Source organism: Pygocentrus nattereri, chromosome 20, assembly GCF_015220715.1.
Source record: "Pygocentrus nattereri isolate fPygNat1 chromosome 20, fPygNat1.pri, whole genome shotgun sequence".
Taxonomy (NCBI): Eukaryota; Metazoa; Chordata; class Actinopteri; order Characiformes; family Serrasalmidae; genus Pygocentrus; species Pygocentrus nattereri.
This window is the reverse complement of record NC_051230.1, coordinates 24,424,296-24,443,557: the sequence shown is the minus strand read 5'-3', so window position 1 is coordinate 24,443,557 and position 19,262 is coordinate 24,424,296. Positions and strand designations below refer to the sequence as shown.

Genomic DNA, 19,262 nt, shown 5'->3' with positions numbered 1-19,262 from the left:
CTTTAGATTTTGAGCAGTTCAGTGTGAGATTACTCTCTGAACACCACAGAGCCAGTCCTCTCGTCTCCTCCAGAGATAAGTCTAATTATGGTTGTGTGGTCAGTGAATTTGACTATAGTGTTGGAAGTGTACCAGTGCTGAATGTGATGGTGGTGGAGAGGTGAGGGCCAAGTCTAAAGGTCTGGTTGCGGTTGGACAGGAAGTCCTTGATTCAGTTGCTGATGGTTTGGAAAGGTCCTACATTAGTGATCTTAGTGACCAGTGCTGTATGACCAGTGGTACCGACGGCATCTACAGACCTGTTTACCCTGTAGAACTGGTATAGGCTGGGTTTGATGTGCTGCTTTCTTGAATAATGGTGGCAGATTTCAGACAAGGTGGGATGGTGGATTTAGATAAGGATAGATTGGAGATTCTTGTGAAGACTATGGAGAGCTGGTGCGCACATTCCTTCAATACCCTTCCTGTTACATCAGGGCCAGCAGCCTTCCTTGGGTTCACAGTTTTGAGGTTGTAAAAAGCATTATATAAACAACCTTTGACTTGATTTGAACCTCTCAATAAATCCTGAATCTTTCTGCACAGGAAATGATGTTTGAGAGGTATGTCAAGCGTTACAGATGCTGTTGCCAACATTACCACAAAAATTACCGCAATAAAGGACCTGTTTAATGACAAAAAAGAATGTCAATGACTAAAATGTGCCTGTGTACAAATAGAATCATTTCCTTATAAACATACTTGAGTAGAAGTAAAAGCATAATGTTTTGAAAATCCTTCAAAAAGCACATCTGAGAGAAAAACTGATTACTACCCATGGATTACTCCTGTTTTATGCCATTTTAAGATTCTCTTATGTCACTTTAAGATTCTCTTTTCTCTACATGCCCAGGGACTACAGTCATTAATGAAATGTTCAGATTTGTCTGTGTAAATATGAACCAAATGTAGTCTAGATTTGACTCTATGCCTTTTATATTGAACAAATTCTAGTACTGGCTTGTAGATACGGATGTTTACATTTATGACAGAAACAGTGGACTCTTCTATAAAAATGTTATCAGTGACTAAATATTGACTTTAGAATCACTAACTAATGCTACCTGCTTGTGTCATATACAACTTTTATTTTGGTTAAATTATGTTATTTTTGTGAACAGCCTTGTGAAGTCTCCTCTGGGTTAATGAATGCATGGCACTAAACCATTAATAATAATAGTAATAATAATAAAAAGGTTTAGGATTCTGTAAACTGTGGAACTGTAAGGGCAGTATAAGGTAAATAAGTAAGTAAAGTAAAAACCTTTTGTAGTCCCATATATTAATTTAGAATTACCATTATTAAAATAAATAGCTCCAAAATTGACAGGTTTAAAAAACGAAATGCCACACCATTAGCAAAAAAGGGCTACTGTATAGTGTCTAAAAGCTTCTATGATTTTTGACAACAGTGGAATTTTTCTTGAGCTGTGTAGGACCACTTTTAAAAGATTAAAAAAAGAACCATATACAACAAATTTTCCATCAGAGAGAAGAAATATTAAACAATTCAAAGAACAGTTTAACCAGATCTAAACAGTTTTATGAATTCACAGTTCTATATATAACGATAGCCCTTTCTACAGAACAGCAGAGGTTTGAAATTAGTCAATCAAATCAATCTAAATCAATATTATTTGGCCTGCTGGCTTCATTTGGAGTAGAGTGAAAATGCTTGGAGAGTTAATCCAGTGTTTACTGTTAAGATGATAATATAAGCTGTATGCTACGTATATCACAACGTGTGATACAGTAATTTTACATTCTTTCTCCCCGCCAAATAGATTCAATATTGGGCCTATTAGTCATGTTAAGAATTTTTTCTATTTCTAAATGAGCCTTTAGGCTATTGATCATAAAAAATGCTTCATATATGTGACCATCAGGTCCCTGGTACAAACACACACACACACACACACACACACACACACACACGCACAGCATCTGACGCAGTGAGCAGAGCTAATAACATTACATCAAGCCAGGCGCTATTAAGTTGGTTAAGTGAGAAAGCCCTTGCATAACGCAATGCAGACTGGGGGCTAGTCAGTAGCCTCAGAGTGATTGATGGTCTAACAGAAGCCAGGTCAATTAGCTGGTGGCTTTTCCTCCATTCGTACTGTTGGGGGGCTGGGAGGCGGTCCCGCTGCTGCTGCTGTCAAACAGTACGCCTTTAATTTATCACCCACCCAATAGCATCCTGATCTTAGCAAAGACTTCAGGTTAAAATGATTTGTTGTTTAAAAATGTAAAGGTGTAACTGTAAGTTATAGATCAGGAACAAAGACTAAGCCATTTTGAAGTGTTTTACAGCCCTAAGAGGATATATGGAGGATAAAAGTGTTTAATATTGGAAAGATTTTAATTTATTTAATATCTAAGGAGTAAGCAGTGACTGTTTTTTGGATAATTTAAACTTTGTGCATGTAAGATTAATTAGGAATTAAATGTTAAAATAAAAAATGTCATAATGTCATATAGCAAAGTAATAATGTCAGTGCAGCAATGTCAGTAATGTTATTATCTAACCCTTTATACTTATATCATACTTACATGTGCAATAATAAATGCTAGAAAATAAATGCCATTTGATTCACTTATACAAATAATCATTTTGAATCATTAATTATATTTTTATTAGTGATGATTCAGATTTTTGATACTCATAATTGATGGACTATTCAAATATTCAAATAACTTACTTAAAATAATACGTTTGTTTAAAATACAATATCTAACTGAGAAAATTCTTCATAACCCTTGAGGAGCTTTTTCTTTTTTTATATTAAGAATTTCTATATATTCCTTTTTACTTTAAATAATACATTTGCATAAAACACAATTTACAATAATTATCAATATCTAATAACCTAAATGCCTAGATCATGTTTTAAGTGAGTTTCTCTACAATGCACCATGTCATACTGCTCTAAAAGATTTTACATCTCAGTTTAAAAAGTCAGCGGAGTTGAATGTTATGGGCTCTCAAATGGATCAACCTACTGTCCATATCGCATTTTGCTTAGAGTTAGAGAAAAATAGAAAAATTGAGATTTTAAGACCTTGTTTGACTCTCTCTCCCTCTTTCTTTTTCTGTGTGTGTGTGTGTGTGTGTGTGTGTGTGTGTGTGTGTGTGTGTGTGTGTGTGTGTGTGCGTGCATGTGTAACATTTTTGTTTTGTTTTGGGAAATGTCCCAGGAGACTGCTCCCTGTCAGTTCCATCTGCCACCCCACTCTACTGACACCCAGGGGAATGGGGAAGAGTGTGTGAGCCTGCAGAAGCTAGAATGGACCTGAATAAAGGACTTGGTGATTGGCCCAAAAGTGTGGCCAAGGGGCTTGAGCTCACAAATAAATATATTTCCCCCAAGGCATTACCGCAACACTTTTACCGCTGAAATTCTGAGCACTTTACAAATGCATACAGTCAAACAGACACACATACACATAAACAGGCAATTCAGGGCATGTTACCTGAGAAGCCACAGAATTGAGGAAATAAACTTTACATATCTCTTGAGGAGTTTTTTTCCTTCTTTTTCTGTTTTCTTTAGTGAATCTGTATATATCTTACTTTTTTGAAAAACACAAACTAAATTGCAAGGAAAGTATCAGTTTAATGGATCATAATTCCTGAAGGTAGGCTTTTATATAGGACAGGAAAAACAAAGTCTGGTTCTGAACTGAAATTAGGTGGTGTTAAAATGGCACCTCTGATCACTTTGCCAAATAAACATCAACAAAATCAAGCCACGAAATCATTTAGAAAAGCAACATATGGCTGCTGCGCCTCCAGGCAGAAGGATGTATTAGACTGATGAGTGTCGAGGCGCTGACAACAAACCCGAATTTAACTTGTCAAATTAGTAGAAAGAAGAAGGGGGAGGGAGAGAGAGAGAGAGAGAGAGAGAGAGAGAGAGAGAGAGAGAGAGAGAGAGAGATGGAGAGAGAGAGAGAGAGAGAGAGAGAGAGTGAGAGAGAGAGAGAGAGAGAGAGAGATGGAGAGAGAGAGAGAGAGAGAGAGTGAGAGAGAGAGAGAGAGAGAGAGAGAGATGGAGAGAGAGAGAGAGAGAGATGGAGAGAGAGTGAGAGAGAGAGAGAGAGAGAGAGAGAGAGAGATGGAGAGAGAGAGAGAGAGAGAGAGAGAGAGAGAGAGAGTGAGAGAGAGAGAGAGAGAGAGAGAGTGAGAGAGAGAGAGAGAGAGAGAGAGAGAGAGAGAGAGAGTGAGAGAGAGAGAGAGAGAGAGAGAGAGAGAGAGAGATGGAGAGAGAGAGAGAGAGATAGAGAGAGAGAGAGTGATGACTGAGAGGGAGGACAAAAATTTAGTCACAGGCAACAGCTTGGATTTTCATGGCAAATGCCACTTGAAGGTGACAGAAAAAGCCATAAACTGCGTTAGTAATGGTTCTTACCTTTGTTAATGCAACAAAAACACTTTGATGACTCCTTTGCTCCTACAGATAATGCTAAGCACTGCATTGGTAAAATACGATGCTAACCGGACAGTAAGTTTTTTGTTGTTTTGAAACTATTTTATGTACATATTTAACCTTAATGCAAAGCTATCCAATCTTATCTGTGCAGGACTGGTGTGGCTGGAGCTTTTTTATTCCCATTTGAAGACTGACCAATTAATTAAACATCATGCTCCTTCTTCAGGCTTGTTTGGAAAGAAACCCTGCTGCTATATTGGCCTTTACATATAAGATTGGATAGCCCTGCCATATTTGTTTCTATGTTGGGTGAACAATGTTAGAAGCATAGCCTTTTTTACCCAAATTCCCCAAAGTTTAGGCAGTTAGTAAATAGTATCAAATAGACAGTTAATTCAGGGAAAAAGAACTAACAAGGAGTCCATAGTTGATTTTAGAGATGATTCTTTAAAAACAGTAGTTCTAACTTTGGTTGACATGTAACCCTAGACAGTCCACATTTTTATCCATTTTTACAGTAGCCATACATATGCAACATTGAGCTCTCACTAGCAGAACAACACTGAGACAAGATATTTCATACACACAGAGGCAACAGTGTCTTATTTAATCTGATTTTAAAAAATGTAAAGTTCAGTCATTTGCTTTGATAAAATAACCCTAATTGAAGTAGAGGGTGACTCTAAGAAAGAGAATTTTCAAGTCCAAATGTGTTTTTAACTCTGACTTTGAACCAGTTTGGTGGACTGATCCAAATATCTTTCACTGTTAATGGTGCCAAATTATCTTGAGCCCAGAAAATTTGTCAGTCTTTCGGTCAATGTTGTTGACATATGATTTTCACTGTGCATGATACAGTATTAACTTGCCTTTATGGATGCAACACCACAAATTTTTTACTGACAATTGTCTGTCAAAGCATTCCTGAACTCATGTAGTGATATGGACAAAAGTATTGTGACACACATTACATCTTCCAGAGATTTTATAACATCCCATTTTAAATCCATAGACTATTGCAGCCTCCATGCTTCTGGGAAGGCTTTCTACAAGATTTTGGAGTGTGTCTGCCTGTTCATCCAGAAAAGTATTTGTCAAACACTGGTGTTGGATGAGAGGGCTTTGCTCGCAATCTCCATTCTAGTTCATCCGAAAAGAGTTCAATGGTGTCAGGGCTCTGCATATGTCAGTCAAGTTCTTCTTCACTAAACACACCCAACCATACCTTTATGGGCCTTGCTTTGTGTACTGGGGTACAATCATACTGGAGTAGAAAAGGGCCTCACCAAATTGTTCCAATAAAATCGGAAGCATTAAAATGTCCCTTTACTGCAGGGGCCTAGGCCAACTCCTGAAAAACACTACCAACACTCTCCACTACCAAACTTTACAGTTGGCACAAAGCAGTCAGACAGGTAATGGTCTCCTGACATTTGCCAAACCCAGACACATCCATCATACTGCCAGAGAAATGTGAATCATTACTTCACAGAATACATTTCCACTGCTGAGTCCAGTTGCAATGTGCTTTACACGTCTCCATCCAACGCTTGGCATTGTTCTTGGTGATGTAATGCTTACATGCAGCTGCTCAGTCATTGAAATCTGCAGCTATGGAGTCAGCAGGGCTTTGGCAACTTTGATGCACCTCAACACTTCTGTGTCTCAACACTCGCTCCATAACTTTCCGTGGTCTGCACAGTCATTGATGAGTTGCTGTGTCTCCAAAACACTTCCACTTATTTAGTAATACCACTTAATAAATTTTGCTAACTAACTTGTTTCACTAAACTAACTTTTGTTAACTAACTTGTTGCAGTGGTGGCATCTTATTACAGTACCACATTCAAATTCAGTGAGCTCTTTAGAGTAAACAAGTCTTTCACAAATGAATGTAAAGGCAGATTGCATGGCTAGGTGCTTGATTTCATATACCTGTGACAATACGACTGAATGAAATAATTGAATTCAATGCTGCAGTGTGGAAGCATGCCAGTTTTTAATGTACTGCCATATGAGGGATCGAGATTGGGATCGAAATTGTTTGCACCTTTGTGCTCTTGGTTGTACGTAGATTCTGTTTCTACCTAAGAACAAATCCCAAGTAAGAAAACATTTGTGAATGTCAGAATCTACACGAATGAGGCCCAGTGTTCTTAAACAGCTGAACTATTTGCTGATGTATTTTTTGGAAAAGTGGCGACACCTCCTGTAAAATGGTTTCTGAACATTTAACAATGTTCCTAGCTTTAAATTGCCCCTTACCATCTTTTTTGGAACATGTTGCAGGTATCAATTTCAGAATGAAAGTATATTTACCAATAATAATTAAGTTAAAGATAGCATATTAAACATGTTGTCTTTGTGTGGCTTTCAATCAAATACTTGTCAAAGTGGATTTACAAGTCACTGCTTTCTGTGTTTATTTGCCTTTTATATATTGTCCCAGTTTTTTAGAACTGGGTTTGTAGCTCACTCAGTATAGATGTAAATAACCTCCAAAATAATTACCTGTTAAAATTGGGACCAAAGTTTTATTACATACATCTATAATCTAGGAATAGTTTAACCAGTTTGCATTAAAGTCCCTGTAGTTATGGAATAATAATCCTTGTCCTCTCAGAAATACTACTCCATCCATCCATCCATCTATCCATCCATCTTTTAAGCCGCTTCTCCGTCAGGGTCACGGAGGGTGCTGAAGCCTATCCCAGCAGTCATCGGGCGGAAGGCAGGATACACCAGTCGCCAGTCCATCGCAGGGCATGGATGGATGGATAGTAATTACAAAATGGTAATGTGCAACAGATGTGCAAAAGATGTGCCTCCTATATTTAAGAAAATAGCATTTTATGTATAATTAATTATGCTTAAGAGTATGTTTTTTATTATATTATTTTCTGAAAAAGGTTGTTGTATTAATCCTGTGTTGGCACCTACATCTCATTTGACTTACTCATGAATCTACAGTAGAAATGCATCATAGGAGGATAACAACTACCAGGTACTGTGATCCAACATATACAGTGTTGAAAAGCATATGAACCAAAAGATTAATCCCCAAGGCACACTTTTTTCTTTGTTTCTTGTTCTTGGAAAAGTGAAGTAATATCAGCACTGATATAATTATATTGAGTTGCCACTGCACAAAAAGGGGCTTGTTTATCTTTGTGTCTTACAGTCCTCGTATCGTTTGCTGGTTTTGCTTATTTGCTATATGTCGAAAATGCTGCTATGGAAAACTTTTGTGTGATTAGTGAATACTGTGTATACTGTACACAAATGATAGCCCTGCATCACAAGCAGTACCACACAGATGAAATCTGGTTCATTCAAACATATCCAGTGTGGTTAGAAGTAACCCTGTCATTTAGGTAAACATTGACATGACATTTCAATTTAGTAAATAATTTGCTGTTTTTATTTGCTTTGTTGATGTTTCTAAGTATGGTGAAAAGGAGTTTATCTTAAACCAGTAATCACTCATAGTTTCAGCCTAAACAAATACTGCATAGTTACAGAGGTTGTGCGGGGGGAAAAAAACAAAGATTAACACCCTGAATCTTCCAAGCACTACTAATGAAAATGTAGCCATAATCAATTAATTTACACAAAATCTCTGTACCAGAATTTCTGAATGAATAAATGTAACCTTTAGATTCATATATAGTAGTACCTACTGTATGTACTACATCAAGAACGTACATGCTTACTCTGAATAATTAGCTCATTAGTATTATCTAAATAGATAAACAACAAGAAGCTGTGTTTTCTATGCTCTTGAACAGAATTCTTTAAAGCAGTGTACAGTGTCACATTGTAAATTGTTTAAAAAAAATACTCGCTACATTTCTTTCTTCAGAAAAAGAACTCAGGATTTATCCAGGTAACATTTCGGCTTAAAAATGACACACTAACAACATTCATTAAAAAATCGTAACATAACAATAATGGCAACATAGAAGAGGTTCATAACAGTTACAAATAGGTTCATAAAAGTTGCTTATATTATTACTTAACCTAAAAATAATAACTTATATAGCATTTTTCATTAAATAAGTCAATATATGAGGTCATCAATTCACAACGCTGGGAGGTACAAAGTATAAGTTCCTAAGTTCCCTTATTCTGGAGCTAAGAAATAAAATAAAGTTTTTCATGACTCAAAATGGAATGTTCAGTAAATCATTGTAAAACATCTTTGTGAACAAGGTTCCTGTCCTCTGCATAAACCTCGAAAAAGCTTTGGAGAGTTAGATTTGCTAGCACCCTGCTTCCTAGAATGTGATGGAAATCCATTGAGCATATGACTCAGAATCTGCTGAAGTGTAGAAAAATAGTCTTGAATGACTGATGAGCTGGTGAATCTTCTCTTGGCTAAGAAGAAGATACAAAGGAGGCCTTTTTCTCTGCATGTCTTTAAGAGAAGAACATCTGAGGTGACATCTTGACAGTTCCCCAAAGTTGCCCTCTTGTCGCATTCACTTAACAGTGGCTTCACCATGTTTTTCTTTTCATCTATATTGAAGACAGGTCCCATTGCTTGCCATAGCTTGCAGTGTACGTCATTCAGTCTCTGGAGTTTCTTTTCCACTTGTAGGAGCTTTGTGTGGAATGTTGATTAGTATATGATGGGAGTCATTACATTGGTGGGACTACAAGACCTGCCATTGCTGGAGAAGGAATCAGAGATAGTTTTAGTATCGTAAAGGTCCACACAAAAACATTACTGGCTAATCGTTGATATAGTCGTTCCTTATAGAAGACATATTTGACTTTTTCATGCACTGTACAGACCGCTACTCAGGATCTCTCTAAAATTTATGGTCAAGGTCTTCAGAAGATGCAAGATTAAATGTATTACCTCTGAAGCCATTGCCTCCTGTGGTTGGGCAGGCAGGTGAAGGTGAACCCTGGGGTCTTAGGACGGGAGCAAAAGCACTCTTCTGTTTGGCAGTGGAAGGAAAAGATGAGAAGGGAAGGAGAGAGGAAGTAGAGCTGGATCCTGGTATAGTGGGACTGGAAGGCATTACTGAAAAAGAGACAGAAGAATTAGGAACTGTTTTCTTTGATGACTCTAAAACATTCTTAAGGAGATGAATATCTGACCAGTGAGGTAAGATAGGGGGTAATAAAGACTATATATGGAACAGATAACCCATTATAAGAGCCAATGATATTGCAACAATATTGCTTGAATTAAGGGCCAGTTAATATTAATCTTACTACCATACCATAAGGAGAGCTGTTTGGAGAGGCGCTACTAAAGCCAGGGGACCCTGGCACACCCAAACTGCTCATAGGAACAGCTCCATATCCTCCACTCATGCCTCCTCCAGATCCATAGCTTGACTGTTGAGGAGTGGAGGCAGATGGGTAGCCACGTGGAGACAAACTGGAATTACGCATGTAACCTTTGCAGAAGAGAGAGAGAAAGGAGCTGTCAGTAGGTGCATGCATGTGTAATAAGAATACATTCTATATCATTCCAACATATAGGTCATTAGTTTTATAGTTGGTAGTAATAAAATGCACTAATGTGCATGTGTTTAGGGAAATGTGTGCTACATGTCACATGTGAGAGGCACATGCTTTTATACCCAGTTTTACACAAAAACTGTTAATTAACCCTTGAAAATAGACAAAGCATTTCTAGTCTGTGACATGTAAGGTTACATAACAGAACATTTCATATTATAATATGTAAACTGATGTGATGCATACATTATCACTCTTGACCACTCTTGAAGTCATTGGATCACTTTGCATGACAAATTTGTAAAATTGCTCACATTCCATGAAGTTCCTCTCACCTTGCCCACTGGTTTGTCCAGGTTCTCCAATACTGACCCCCAGCTGGGAGGGATACGAGCTTAGTCCCATGACACTGCCATGCACTGGGGAGCTGGGCAGAGCTTGCAGCTGACTGTGAGGCCGTGGTACACTATACAGGGCTTCAGCAATGTCTGCTGCCCTTTTCAGCAACATGTCCTACAGCCAGGAGAAGAAAAGAAAGAAGTTATGTTGTTTCATAGCTTGCACTGGTAGGTTAGAGAAGCAATTTTCTACATGCTGAATGGTTAATTTTTTAGGGCTATTGTCCCTTAAGAGCCCATTTGAGTATAGCATTCTGTTGGGATTACCTGGTTACTATGGGTGTTTCCATAGACCGCCTCAACTAGATCTGCTGCCCTTTTCAGTAACATCTCCTAAAAATACAAAGAAATAGAGATTAACATCTGCACATACATATGAGTATGGATATCATATAGAAATTCTGGCAGCATATCAGGAGGTTTCTGACCTTTGCCAATTTTTCAGGGTCCCCAGGATGTCTAGGGATAACCTTCTGAAGTCTCTGAAAGCCATAATCTATGGTTGGCTCATTCAGTGCTGAGGATAAATTGAAAATGCACATCAACATAAGGTCATAGACACACATGGCTTAAACACATCAGGATGGTGAAAAAATAAATTGACTGAATTGTGTTAAGGGTTGTCCTACCTAAAACATTTCACCAATACTAAGCAGTATTGGCTGAAATATATTTCTGTAAGCCTTCTGTATATTTGTATATTCACCTGTGTAAATGAAGCGTCCTGGTGCTCCCTTGCAGAACTGTTTTGATTTGTAGGACAGTGTGACTTCTACAACCCCTGGAATGTGTCTTGGAGGTGTCTGAACCCGGATAGCATGAGGAGTGATTAACTGTAATAAAAGAGATGTAGATAGCATTTGAAAACTTTTACACAAATAGCAGCTGTATTATTTACCTTTCCTAACTTAACACAAAATAATGCTTTCAATTTGTGCAAATTGTTACATGTGAATAAAGTACATATAAGACAGCAAGTAAACTTAAAGACATTTTAGCTCAAAGATTATAGTGATAAACGTTTTCTTGCATTTCTCACCTCACTCCACACCAGCATGCTCCCAAACACGACCTGCAGACCATCAAAGAAATTCTCCCCGATAATTATCACCATAGCGCCTCCTGTGGTCCACCCTTCACTGGGGCTGATGGCTTTGATACACGGGGTAGCTGTTTACATAGAAACAGGCAGAATGAGCAACTCATTGAATACATGCACATTTACATGCATTAATATCAACTGAGTAAATGTTATTGCACTGATTTGGATGAAGTTTGGCTCAGATATACAGGCAGAAAACAATGTACAGTACAAGAGAACAATCAAGAGTAATGTGATTAATTATGATATACATTACTATTCAAACATTTGAAATCTCTTGCCATATCATATCCTTTTTTTCTTATCTGCCCCAAGATTTGATTACAACTTTTGAGGCATGCTGGATATTCATTTTTGTTTTACCTTTACCTTGATTATGTACAGTTTTCTCAGCTCCATCCATCTAAAATTCCTTGTTCTAACTTTTAAACAGTTATTTCATTCTGATTTCATTATGATTTAGCCTTGGTATTCTATTTGTCTTTCCAGGAGCAAAAAGTCTAAAGGTCTTACCATATTCCATGGGATTTTCCAGTGTTTCACCTGGCTCCAGTCTACGTGCCCGGCGGCCATGCTTGGAATTGTTGTGGACAAACATGTTATCGGACACAGCGAGAACATGACCATCCACGCTAACGGTGCTTGAGAGGACCACCTGTGTGAATAAGGAAAAAGGAACCATAATACTTCAGTGGCAAGTTGAAGTAAGCTTAGTGGTTTCAGAAGATAGTATTAGTTGATGTACCTATTGCTTTCCTTAGAAAACACTGGATGCATCTAATGTTTTCCATTCAACTGGTCCCACAGTATTGTTCATGAGTTATGGATATTGAGATTCACCTCTCACCATGTCATGCTTTTCCCAGTGGTCCTTCTTGGTCCTCTCTATCCTCAAAAGTACCCCCATCATTGTCTTTCTGTCTGCATACTCAGTCCCCCCCCCCCCCCCCCCCCCCCCCCCCTCTCTCTCTCTCTCTCTCTCTCTATTTCTCTCCGGGTCTGTGCTCTATCAGCAGACAGTGTGGAGGTCTCTGTGGTCCAGCACATCTCTCAATGACATCAAACATATGGAGTGAATCTTCTTTGTGATCCAATGACTGATGATGCATTCTGGCCCTTGATTTCTTTTTAGTATACAGTGGTTATGAATATAATTCATTCACACATGATTAATTTGTAAAAGGATGCTTGCTGCTACTAGGATTACATCTGGCCCAAAAAATATGGATATTACTCTCTTGTGTGTAGTGCCTATGCGTATGTGCGTAAATATAGGGTTCATGGTGCGGCAAGCATGACTAAAGGAAAGGCAGAAGAGAGCAAGAAGAAATGCAGGTACAAGACAATAATAGATCATGGTATCACAATATTTGAAGATGACCAATGCTTTCTGAGTACACCTAGTCTATGCAAAAAGAATGTTAAAACTGGCCTCGGTTGTTTTGATTGGAAACCCTTATACAGCATTGCACACCACACTTCTAGAAAGAAAACTTATTATTTGTTTTTTGTGTATTTAGATAGATAGATAGATAGATAGATAGATAGATAGATAGATAGATAGATAGATAGATAGATAGATAGATAGATAGACAGATAGATAGATAGATAGATAGATAGATAGATAGATAGATAGATAGATAGATACTTTATTGATCTTGAAGGAAATTTAGCAAACACTTTGGAGCCCAACAAATGACATACACTGCAGTTAACAGTCAGGTCATAAATAAAGTGTGAAAAATAGAACTTAAAGAGCTAAAAGCAGACTGCTAGGCAGTCTGGGGAAAATTGATACTTTGTGGAATCAAATGCTTTTGTACATATAATGCTCATTATTTATCAATGACAGTAAAACTAAAAATCAATACCACAGATGCCTGCACATTAACACTAGTGTGAGAGGGGGTGGAAATAAGAGTTACCAATGAGAGGTCAAAAAAACAGAACTAGAGCAGAGAGATGCTGTGCAGATGTTTGGCACAGCTAGCTGCTAATAGGTGGCAAAGTGGGAGCGCAATGCATGTTCACTGAATAAATAACTGTAAATTCTCAACAGCAGGCTCCTGTGCACGGATGAATTGAGGTGTGGGAGCTGTGTAGAAGTCATTTCTCAGCATGTGTCAGAGGGAAACAGTTAAAACAAACATGGAGGAAGGGGAGAAGAAGGGAAAGAAACAGGGGAGGGCAAGAGGAAGCGATGTTAGATCGGGAGGGGGGGCTCCGGTAGTGAAAGATGGACGGGAGGAAGTGAGGCGGGAGGGTCCCTAGTGAGCACTTCCTGGGTCACAGAGCTTGACCTCCCCCATCTGGAGCCAATCACTCAAATCTTGACAACTTCCTGAAACACCTCGGCTGATTTCCTGCAATCTCTGCATCTCCCAATCCACTCCCACCTCCCTGCTCTCTCCTTTTTTGCCTTTCTTCTTGCTTTTGTCAGACATAGAGCTCTAACCTGCTTGCTCTCAAAGCTTAAAATGCATTGTCTACGATGAGTTGGCAGTTTATTAAATAGAAATACCTTGTACCTACACTGATTGGCCATTTTGCCAGGTACACCTACCATATAGGTCCACTTTGTAGTTTACAATTACAGACTGTAGTTGGTCTGATGTTGCACAAATTGTCAGTCACCTTCAATCCTGTTCATTAATCAAAAGGGATCAGCATAAGACCACCACTGGTCAGACATTATTGGTACGGTGGCAATAGTAACATCAAGGCATTTGTGGCATGGAAATAATAGTCTGCCAATCAAATACATCAGTCAACAGTGGTCATGTGGTCAGAAACTGGCCATTGTTTAAGAGCTAGAGGATGACTCTCGCACACAGCTATCAGCTAAGAGAACCATTAATATTGGTGTTGGGCAGTAAGTGTATATGGTTGGTGCAAGTTTGATTTCCCATTCAGGCAAGCACATTATGTTCAGAGTCACTGAGGTAAGACTCCTAAGGCTACATTAGCCTTCTTCTGTAATATGATTCAAATGTAAGCCACTCAGGATAAGGGCATCTGACGAATGAAGAAAGAAGCATTGAAAGAAACTGACTGGCTTGACATCGGGTTCTATATCACTACAGTTTGTGACTATTATTTAAACTTAAGAAAATAGGTTTTTGCATTGTCTACATTGCATGAAGCTTATCTAACTGTGCTTTTATATGCAAACACTTTATTCTGTTTTATACCTGGAATCTTCTCATGTCTCTTGGGTTCCCTGCTGTCTTCAGACAATTTTGGTTACACTTGAGGAAAAACTTCAAGAAAAATCTGTAGAGAACAAAAGACAAAGGCAGACTTTAAAGCATATGATTTTTTTAAGAACTGGTTAATAGAAAAGTTCCATAAGAGGTTGTGAGTGCTGGTAACATTGTTTTGATATTCTAGTCCATGGATTTATCATAAAAATAACTTGCAATCATGATGATGAAAAAAGGAAATTTCATAAGCAATGGCGATATCTGCCAAGTCCAACAGTGAGGTGTGACTGAACTAGATATGAAAAAATGGGCTCAAAACAGTAGTGTAGGCTCAGGGGACGACAATATCCCACAATGCAATGCCGGAAAGTCCCATGGGGCAAGTCTGTGAGTCTGCGGCAGACAGAAAGAGAGAGGGAGAAGGAGGCATGCATATCTACGGCATATCATATTCATTTTGAAATAGTCTCTAACGATTGTGTGTGCGACAACATGTTCTGAGGTTTGCATATGTGTGTGTGTGTGTGTGTGTGTGTGTGTGTGTTTTCCACTGAGGAAGACAGAGGTGGCTTGTGGAATATATGGGATGGAAGTGAAAGATGGAGAGAAAAGAGGTAGATGAGGAAGACTTGGGGAGGGGGGTGGGGGGTGGTAGAGAGAAGAGACTTCAAATCCCAGGAGTGTTTCGTCCGGCAATATGGGACCGCTGCTATGGCAACCAAGCTCTGGCGCAATCCCAGAGTCCCCAGTGTAAAGGAAGGAGGGACAGAAGAGTGAAAATGCAACTGAAAGCTAACATTCCATCAGAAGACAAGGAGACAAAGAGAGAGCAAGACAGACACTGTGAGAGGGAGAGACAGAAATATATATATACAGTGGGGCAAAAAAGTATTTAGTCAGCCACTGATTGTGCAAGTTCTCCTACTCAGAAAGATGAGAGAGGTCTGTAATTTTCATCATAGGTACACTTCAACTGAGAGACAATATGAGAAAAAAAATCCAGGAAATCACATTGTAGGATTTTTAAAGAATTTAGTTGTAAATTATGATGGAAAATAAGTATTTGGTCACCCACAAACAAGCAAGATTTCTGGCTCTCACAAACTGTAACTTCTTCTTTAAGAAGCTCTTCTGTCCTCCACTCGTTACCTGTATTAATGGCACCTATTTGACCTCATTATTTGTATAAAAGACACCTGTCCACAGCCTGAAACAGTCAGACTCCAAACTCAACCATGGCCAAGACCAAAGAGCTGTCGAAGGACACCAGGAAGAAAATTGTAGACCTGCACCAGGCTGGGAAGAGTGAATCTACAATAGGCAAGCAGGTTGAATAAATCAACTGGAGCAATTGTAAGAAAATGGAAGACATACAAGACCATTGATAATCTCTCTCGATCTGGGGCCCCACACAAGATCTCATCCTATGGGGTCAAAATGATCATGAGAACGGTGAACAAAAATCCCAGAACTACATGGAGGGACCTGATGAATGACCTGCAGAGAGCTGGGACCAAAGTAACAAAGGCTACCATCAGTAACACACTACGCCAAGAGGGACTCAAATCCTGTACAGCTTAAGCCAGTACATGTAAAGGCCTGTCTGAAGTTTGCCAGAGAGCATATGGATGATCCAGAAGAGGATTGGGAGAATATCATGTGGTCAGATGAAACCAAAATAGAACTTTTTGGTAAAAACTCAACTCGTCGTGTTTGGAGGAAGAAGAATGCTGAGTTGCATCCATACCTACTGTGAAGAATGGGGTTGGAAACATCATGCTTTTGAGCTGTTTTTCTGCAAAGGGGACAGGATGACTGATCCGTGTTAAGGGAAGAATGAATGGGGCCATGCATTGTGAGATTTTAAGTCAAAACCTCCTTCCATCAGTGAGAGCATTGAAGATGGAACGTGGCTGGGTCTTCCAGCATGACAATGATCCCAAACACACTGCTCAGGCAACGAAAGAGTGGCTCCATAAAAAGCATTTCAAGGTCCTGGAGTGGCCTAGCCAGTCTCCAGACCTCAATCCCATTGAAAATTTGTGGAGGGAGTTGAAAGTCCATGTTGCCCAGCAAAAACATCACTGCTCTAGTGGAGATCTGCATGGAGGAATGGGCCAAAATACCAGCTACAGTGTGTGCAAACCTGGTGAAGACTTGTAGGAAACGTTTGACCTCTGTCATTGCCAACAAAGGTTATGTTACAAAGTATTGAGTTGAACTTTTATTGACCAAATACTTATTTTCCACCATAATTTACAAATAAATTCTTTAAAAATCCTACAATGTGATTTCCTGGATTTTTTTTCTCATTTTGTCTCTCAGTTGAAGTGTACCTATGATGAAAATTACAGACGTCTCTCATCTTTCTAAGTAGGAGAACTTGCACAATCAGTAGCTGACTAAATACTTTTTTGCCCCACTGTATGTCCAGTTCTCAAACTCCTAATTTAAAATATTTTAACCCACTCTATTTTACAATATTTTACAACTCACTGTACAAAAGCATATTGACTGTGTTATATCAAACCTTGTAACTCTACAACTAAACTACACGTGAGCGATGCATGATCTCAGTAGAATTTTACACCAAAAATATGACATATTATTATTTATTATATCTGTGTTGCAACTTTTTGATGAAAATAACCTGAGGTAAGTAAGTGCTCTCACTCTGTATTTGCTTGTCAGTGGTGGACAGTAACTAAGTAAATGTAATTGTTACTGTACTTAAGTAGTTTTTTTGTGTATCTGTACTTTACTGAAGTATTTCCATTTTGGGTGACTTTTTCCTTTCACTCCACTACATTTCAGAGTCAAAAAAATTTTTATTCCACTACATTATGCAAAATCTATCATTTCTTTTGGCCTGTGTGTGTATAAAAATGTCACATGTCAAAATGAAAGAAGCGTGAAGCAAGCACACCAATAAGGGTACAGTGCGCACTTTGCTTGTTTTAGTGCAATCATACGGTTCAACATAAATCATACGGAGTGCCTATTCAACATAAATGATGGAACTAATCTAACTTTGTATAAATAGACCACAATATAGTAATATGTACATTTTTCAATTGTGATAGGATTGTTTCTTTTTCTGAATTTATATAAACACGATTTCATTTTATAGTACATTTGTTTTTGCTAGTTTATGTTTATGAACAGACCTACAGATGCAGTAAAGGAAAACTCATTTGTGATCCTGAGTTTAAAGCAAGTTTGCAAATAAATCTTAATCTGAAACATTGCTTGCAAAAAGCCACTTGGTTCTATCTAATGGAAATTGTTTGTCTTCAGTGCTTTGTTCTTATGACAATTTTAATAGACATCATTGTCAGACTAATTAATGACATTCTATTAAAATATTGGTGTGCCAAAAGTGACAATAGAGTATTTTTAACTAAAATAAGTTAATGAAGCAAGACTCTTGTTAAAAAAATGGTAATAGGACATTAAAGTAATAATTAACCTTTTATTACTTTTACTTTCGATACTTAAGTACATTTGAAGGCAAATACATTTGTACTTTTACTCAAGTGGAGGTCTAAAGGGAGGACTTCTACTTTTACTGGAGTAATATTTTACCTTTGGTATCTCTACTTTAACTCAAGTTTATGATTTGTGTACTTTGTCCACCACTGTTGATTGTTGTTACTACACTTGTACCAAAATTCCATATCATAACTATGCATGCCTCTTTGTCCTAAATAGCCACCTCTTACTTTAGATCCAGCACTTTATTTGATTCATGTTCTTTAAATAGTCAATTGATATCTATTTTTTTGTTTAAGAAATTAAAATATGATTTCAGCTCATTAAAGAACAAATAGCATTATTTATTTTGCAACTTTGGCTAATAGAAAGTACTGGAAATGAGCTGTTTTATTTCATATGTTCATTTAGCACTCACAATGTGAGGTTGAAAAAAGCTAATAATACACACACATGTTCCCATGAAATGTACAATGGACATTTGATTTATTAACAATTTAATGAATTGGACCAAGAGGTCTTTTCAGTGGCCCTACAAGTGTCTCTGCAGTCCCCAGTGGAACACTGCCCTAAAGATTGTCCACTGGCTGTGTATGTAAAAATTCCCAGTGAGTGCATTCCTACCTTACACTGAGTCTATTTTTACGGTGCCAGCTGTGCCAACCTAAATGTTCCAAAACGACTTGCAATATGTCTACTGGCTATGTATGTAAAAAAAATCTGAATTGGAATCAGCCTTGAAAATGTAATGCTTTTTTTCGTTTGTTTTACCTTTATCTTTTAAATTCAGCAAAAAAAAAAAAACAGTAAAAAAACAGCATTAAATGCGTAGGATGTGCACTTATGTTCACTTGAAAATCAACAAGACTTGTAATTTGATCAGGGATGCCCCAAACATTTGTATATACCTCTACATTGAAGTTCCCCTTTTTCTTTTAAGTTACTATTTTGAAATAATGTGGCGTCATTTATCACGAGTTATTTACTTTATAATATCAAGTGAGACACGCATACTAACTGGAAGGACTAGCAACAATAACAAAATTTGGTACTCAAATATGATATGAGATATTTTCATGTGGTTCAAAATATCCTTGTCTTTTCAGTCATTTTCATT

General features: G+C 38.0%; 1 protein-coding gene across 2 annotated transcripts in view; it reads right to left on the bottom strand.

Annotated features, from left to right (window-relative positions):
* Nucleotides 1–7,891: 7,891 nt before the first annotated feature.
* Nucleotides 7,892–19,262, bottom strand: part of ebf2 (EBF transcription factor 2) — a 38,508-nt gene continuing 27,137 nt past the window's right edge. For both annotated transcript variants that reach the window (XM_037531624.1, XM_017716302.2), the window contains exons 7-16: nucleotides 14,642–14,723; nucleotides 11,964–12,105; nucleotides 11,388–11,518; nucleotides 11,055–11,181; nucleotides 10,777–10,865; nucleotides 10,616–10,681; nucleotides 10,286–10,463; nucleotides 9,707–9,886; nucleotides 9,337–9,504; nucleotides 7,892–9,145 (exon numbers count right to left, since the gene is read on the bottom strand). In XM_037531624.1, coding sequence (XP_037387521.1) covers nucleotides 9,114–9,145; nucleotides 9,337–9,504; nucleotides 9,707–9,886; nucleotides 10,286–10,463; nucleotides 10,616–10,681; nucleotides 10,777–10,865; nucleotides 11,055–11,181; nucleotides 11,388–11,518; nucleotides 11,964–12,105; nucleotides 14,642–14,723 — 1,195 coding nt within the window. In that variant the 3' untranslated portion in view covers nucleotides 7,892–9,113. The remainder of the gene's footprint in view (nucleotides 9,146–9,336; nucleotides 9,505–9,706; nucleotides 9,887–10,285; nucleotides 10,464–10,615; nucleotides 10,682–10,776; nucleotides 10,866–11,054; nucleotides 11,182–11,387; nucleotides 11,519–11,963; nucleotides 12,106–14,641; nucleotides 14,724–19,262) is intronic.